The sequence below is a fragment of the Oryctolagus cuniculus genome, chromosome 15, assembly GCF_051225735.1.
Source record: "Oryctolagus cuniculus isolate XC-2025 breed Fujian yellow rabbit chromosome 15, ASM5122573v1, whole genome shotgun sequence".
Classification (NCBI taxonomy): domain Eukaryota; kingdom Metazoa; phylum Chordata; class Mammalia; order Lagomorpha; family Leporidae; genus Oryctolagus; species Oryctolagus cuniculus.
The window spans coordinates 91,804,987-91,811,498 of NC_142881.1; the positions used below are offsets into that span (position 1 = coordinate 91,804,987).

At 45.1% G+C, this 6,512-nt stretch overlaps 1 protein-coding gene across 1 annotated transcript in view; it reads right to left on the reverse strand.

Moving 5' to 3' along the window:
- The window catches only part of LOC127484098 (uncharacterized), a 65,443-nt gene extending 61,744 nt beyond the window's left edge, over positions 1-3,699 (reverse strand). Inside the window, 1 exon segment of the mRNA XM_051823132.3 lies at positions 3,303-3,699. Within this exon segment, the coding sequence (XP_051679092.1) occupies positions 3,303-3,380 (78 nt within the window). The 5' untranslated portion in view covers positions 3,381-3,699.
- Between the last annotated feature and the right edge of the window lie 2,813 nt (positions 3,700-6,512).

Here is a 6,512-nt window from a genome sequence, read left to right on the forward strand (position 1 = left end):
GACACTGACATCCCACATGGGCTGTGGTTCATGTCCCAGCTACCCTACTTCTTCTTTTTTTTTTTTTTTTTGACAGGCAGAGTTAGTGAGAGAGAGAGAGAGACAGAGAGAAAGGTCTTCCTTCCATTGGTTCACCCCCCCAAATGGCTGCTACGGCCAGCACACTGCACCAATCTGAAGCCAGGAGCCAGGTGCTTCCTCCTGGTCCCCCATGTGGGTGCAGGACCAAAGCACTTGGGCCATCCTCCACTGCCTTCCTGGGCTACAGCAGAGAGCTGGACTGGAAGAGGAGCAACAGCTACCCTACTTCTAATCCAGCTCCCTGAGATTAGAAAGTATCAGGGGATACTTTTTTCCCTGAGAAAGTATCAGAAGATAGCCCAAGTGCTTGTGTCCCTGCTCCTTCATGGGAGACTTGGATGAATCTCCTCACTCCTGCTTTGACCCAGCCCAGCCCTGGCTGTTGTAGCCACTGAGGATGTGAACCAGTGGATGGAAGATTGATATCTGTGTGTGTGTTTATGTGTGTGTGTGTGCGTGTCTTTTCCTCTAACTCTGCCTTTCAAATAAATAACTAATTTTTTTTTAAGTTTTAAATAGGGGTCCACACTGTGGTACAGCTAGTTGAAAACATCCCTTGCAGTGCTACCATTTCATATAAGTACCAGTTCATGTCCTGGTGGCTCCATTTCCCATCCAGCTCCCTGCCAATGGCCTGGGATTAAGTACTTGGGTCCCAAATGGGATATCTGGCTCCTGGTTCCTGGCCTCAGTCTAGCACAGCACAGGCTGTAATGGATATTTGGGGAGAGAACCAGCAGATGAAGATCTCTCTCTTAGAATAAAGAATAATATTAAAGAGAACAAATTAAAAATTCCCTCTCTGTCATTCTGCCTTTCTGTTAAAAAAGTTTTAAAAAATTAAAAAAAAAAAACTGACCACAAATAATTCTGACTCAATTTGACATACAATGGGGCCAAGAAAGCTACTGCTGACTTTGTCTACTGCCTCCTCAATCCCTTTCTGCAGAAAAAATAATTTCTCTTGCTTTCCAAGCACCCAAAGCCAAAATGACCAGTGCTACCCAGTTTAACTCTGTTAAGGCTGCTCCAGCATTGAAGGAAAGAAGGAGGAAGGGACACAAATGCATGGTGCTTTAGATCATAGTTTCAGACCAGAGTCTCATGGTTGGGGGTGGGTGCTTTCTCAAGATGGAGTCTCAGATGCTCCAAAGGGAGTCCCTACTGTCAAGGTGTTACTTCATTACCAGCTTATGTATCTCACACAAAATACTTCTCTCTTACACATTTTATAAAACCTGCAAGAAACCTATAGCCATGAGGACAGCCAGTTAGCCTGATGAGTCTAAGCATCCTGTTCTCAGCTTTCTCCAAGTCATATTAACAGGCAAACAACATGGTTGCTCAGAAAGTGGTCTTACAGTTGTTTCATGGGTGTGAAGCGGCTCTTTCCACCAGAAACACAAAAATGCTGGTCCATTCACAAGCACTGTGATAGGGAGGGCACTGGAGAAAAGGTCAAAAACAACACACTGGGGTTGAGAGGAGAAATGCTGTCACCCTAACACCCTCTATCCAGAAATCACTTTCTATGTTTACTTCCTAGATGACCTGATTATGCTAAATGAATTTCACAAACTAGCAATCTGGTGACAATGACATTCTATCAGAACACTGGAATCACTCAGTTATTCATGTGAAAACTGCATTACACTGAAACTCACTCAGCGATAGTTTTCAAGGTCACATCTTATACTCTACATCTCTCTGCGGGGAGAGGTGAACTTTTTTTCTTTCCCCTCTTCTTTTTGACCACTCCTCACGTTAACAACTTGTATAGATGCTTCCACAGACCACGATCTTTATGAAATTGTAGAACTAATATCGTCCTATGTCAAAAAAGTCATGAGTTAAACACAGAACCCAAAATAAGACAAGTAACTGGACTTCTTAATTAATTCAGTGTGGGGTCCAGCACTGTGGCAGAGTGAGTAAAGCTGCCACCTTCAGTGCTGGCATCCCATATGGGCTGTGCCAGGTGAATTTTTTTCAAAGGGAGGGGGGAGTTTCTTCTATGTCCCAGCTACCCCACTTCCAATCTAGCTCTCTGCTATGGGCTGGGAAAGCAGCAGACGATGGCCCAGGTCCTTGGGCCCTGCACCCAGTGGGAGACCCAGAAGAAGTTCCTGGCTCCTGGCTTCAGATCAGCCCAGCTCTGGCCATTGCAGGTATTTGGGGAATGAACCAGCAGATGGAAGACCTCTCCTTCTCTCTGCTTCTGCCCCTCTGTATCTCTGACTTTCAGATAAATAAATAAATCTTTTTTTAAAAAAAAAATATGGACTATAAGATAATCAGCTTGGTGGAGCACAGGGTGACTAAAGAACTGAGCAGAGAAAGTGCCACTTTTCTGTATTTGTTTTTATAGTTCTCCACTTCATGCAAATCCAGACTAAAATAGCTTCTTCAGTTGTTGACCCACACAGTTCACTCTCACTTTGTAAAGGGGTCAGTGGCAGACAATAACAGTTAACATCCTTCCTAACAGAAGAAGGAAGAAGGGCTGACAACAGAAATTGAAAAGCAGCCAATTAAATCATCAGCTAAGATTCTATGGCCTCAAACTCCAGACTGAAAAGTCTGTTAACTAAACACGAAAGAAGGATCAATCCGCAAAGTTACTGAACACCCTTCACGCTGTACCCTCTGGCGAAGAGCTCAGCAGGCAGGGCCACAGCTGCTGGGTGTGTCCATGGGAAATCCAACGGCCGGATAAGGTGCAGAATGGGGGCCATGGAGCAGCTCCTATTCTGCCCTCCTTCCCACCCCTGCTGCCTCCCGCACTCCTCTGAAGGCTGCTGAGCCCCGCCCCGCAGAAGCAGCAGCCAGAAGGCATTCTGTGACCCACCGGAAGTGGGAGCCGAGCTTATTTAAATAGAGTGAACTGGCAGCCTCACTGCTAACCCCCTACCCCCCCACCCCGTGCTCGTATCTGCCTTGCTTGTGCAGTTGCCCTGACCGGTGCTCTTGGTTTTGTAACCACCAAATAAAGCACATTAAGGAAAATTTGAGCAAGGTAACACGCGGACCGGCTGGGCACTGGGAAGCTGGGCAGTGGCGGTGGGAAACACGAGAGCCAAGGTCCCAGCCCTGACCATGCCTTGGGAAGCCACCAGGATCACTGAGAAGTAAGTGAGCCACGTGGCGGAGCCGCCACCCGCCCTCTCGCCCACCCCTCTCCCACACACACATCTGTGCCCCCTTCTGTTCTCCATACTTGCCGTGGAAAGTCCTGGGAGCACGTCCCCCTTCTTCAGGGAACAAAGCGGAGAGTGTGGAGCAGAAAAAGTCCCCAGCATGTGGGACCCACAGGCGGCAGATGAAGAGGCACAGAAGCAGCGGGTGGCCGGCTCAGGGTGTTTCCGCAGACTTCCTGGGATTGTACGGGCAGAGCAAGAAACGCAGTGAATGCGGCAGAAGGAGCAGCGTGGCCTCTCTGGCTAACTCCGATCCGCGAATGAACTTCCTGTTCTCAACTCCGCACCAGAGGGAAGGCACTGGCAAGCACGTACTCCCACGTCCACACGCACAGGCATTTGGAACGCAGAATACGTCAGAGCACCTGGTGACTCTGGGAAATGGAGTCCAGGCCGCACATTTCTAGAGACCAGCAGGCGATCCCCAAGGGCTTCAGTGTGGGGTGGATGGAGAAATACTGGCCAGCAGAGGGCATTCGCTTCTGTTCACATCCATCCTTTTCTTTCCCACTCCAAAATCTCAAGGATCAGTTGGTGTTCTTTCCTGAATAAAATCTTAAAGCATGGCACTCACTTCTGTAACTGATCCCAAATCCTGGCTCCTTCATAACCTCTGTCTTCTTCCAGAAAAATCTTACTTGTTGCATTGTTCCTGGAAACTTCTCTCAAAAAATTATTATGAAAGCAATATACCTTTTAGCAGAGGTGTAGAGGGTATAGCTTAACATGCAGATTTGATAATACAATTTTTATTTGTGTTTTATTGATGTTTATAATTCTCAAATTATTTTACACCATCTTTTAATTCCTCAAGCATAGAAACAAAGAAGGGAACTGGATACAGAACTAACATTGCTAAGTATCTTCTAGGAGCAAGATTAAGGAACTAAATGCCTTACCTCATAGCATTTATACCTTAGATTAATTCTGGGGACAGTATAATCAGAAGTTCACAAAGGGGAAACTGAGGTGCAAAGAGTTTAGAATTTGCCCACGGCAGTACCATTAAAAGGTCTAGGTTAAAGGCTAACTAAAATATAATACTGGTCTAAGAAATTCTTTTGTCTTGGGGCTCAGTTTCTAAAACCCCAGATTTGTCATCTGAGGAAAAAAAGTGAGAGTGAGGGAGGCTGGTGCAGTGGTGAAGCAAGTAAAGCTGCCTCCTGCAGTGCTGGCATCCCATGTGGGCGCTGCTTTGAGTGCCAGCTGCTCCACTTCGGACCCAGCTCTCTACTATGGTCTGGGAAAGTAGTAGAAGATGGCCCAAGTCCTTGGCTCCCTGCACCCATGTGGGAGACCTGGAAGAAGCTCCTGGCTCCTGGCTCCAGATGGGCACAGCTTGAGCCATTACAGCCAGTTGGGGAGAGAACCAGCAGATGAAAGACCTCTCTCTCTCTCTCTCTCTCTCCCTCTCCCTCTCCTTCTCTCTGTGTAACTCTTACTTTCAAATAAATAAATAAATCTTTAAAAAAAATGAGAGAGAGCAAGAGTACCTACAACAATAATCTACACTGTAGAGAACAACATAGGATTATAACTTGTTTAAAAACAAAGGCAATTCAAAGTTGCTATTATTCCAAGGTCATTTTCATTTTTTCTTATGTTTAATATCAAGATAGCATACATATATATTATGCAATCTTAGATATATGTATGATTTTTTAAAATTTTTAAGTAGAAATGCAAATGGATAAATGGATAACATGGAGTTCTATGTTTATGATTGCGTCTGTCAATTATAGTTCATGGGATTAGAGTTGTTGCTGGATTAGGAATGCTTAAATCTTTATCCATTGACTTCACACTAGTCTTTACTATGTCAGGCAATATTTTTTGGGTAGATTGCTCTTTCTTGCCAAATTGAAAATTTCATGGGGCCAAGAAACACGTTTGCCTTGAAATTAACTCAGCATCTGGACAGAGTAAGTCTCTTAGTTCAATGAATAAGTGAGGATATAGAAACAAGCAAATAAGAGTTGTAACTCCCAAGAACTGCCTAGTAGAGGAGACAAGTAAATAGAAACCTACTTGAAGACTGTCACAATTAGGGTTGAAGTGTATAAACAGGAACCATCCAGGCCAACAGGTCAAATGTTCACTCTTGCCATGTAAGGCATTCCATTCATTTATTTAATAAGCATTTATTGAGCAATCTTCTGTGTTGTGTGTGGAAAGAACTAGCAGCCACTTGATTTCCTTAGAAATTGAAGTAAGAGAAACTGAACAACCAGATACAGGCAGGGAGAGTGGGCTGAATCACAAAAGGCTTTGGACACAAAAGTAAGGAAAATAAAAGACAGGGGTAAATTAAAGTCTATTAAAGATAATTTAGTAGGCTGGCGCCGTGGCTCAATAGGCTAATCCTCTGCCTTGCGGCACTGGCACACTGGGTTCTAGTCCCGGTCGGGGTGCTAGATTCTGTCCCAGTTGCCCCTCTTCCAGGCCAGCTCTCTGCTGTGGCCTGGGAGTGCAGTGGAGGATGGCCCAAGTGCTTGGGCCCTGCACCCCATGGGAGACCAGGAGAAGCACCTGGCTCCTGCCTTTAGATCGGATCAGCGTGGTGTGCCAGCCGCGGCGGCCATTAGAGGGTGAACCAACGGCAAAAGGAAGACCTTTCTCTCTGTCTCTCTCACTGTCCACTCTGCCTGTCAAAAAAAAAAAAAAAGATAATTTATTAGGATTCATAGGGAGGTACTGTGGCAGTGAGAATGAAGAAAAGGCAAACATTACATTGAGATTTACATGTAGAATCAACGGGAGTTCAATGCTTTAATATGGTGGATAAGGCAGATGGAAACTCATGTAAAATCTTAATTCAGATTTTATTTTCAAAGGACAAGATGTTCTCATGACATTAATGTTCATCAGTAACAAAAGGCTACCTCCAATCAACTTACAAAGTTTGCATAAATCTAGAACACAGTCTCATGGGTAAATGTTATGTATAAGCCCTATGTAAATCATCAAGCCTATCATATTTCATATTAACTGCTACCATATACAATGGTCCTCACTATGATGTAGTTACTTAGAAGTTAGAAGACATGGTGGCAGCACTGTGGTGTAGTGGGTAAAGTCTCTGCCTGCAGGGCCAGCATCCCATATGGACAACAGTTTAAGTCCCAGTTTCTCCACTTCTGATCCAGCTCTCTGCTGTGAGCTGGGAAAGCAGTAGAAGATGGCCCAAGTCCTTGAGCCCCTGCACCCACATTGGAGACCTGGAAGAAATTCCAG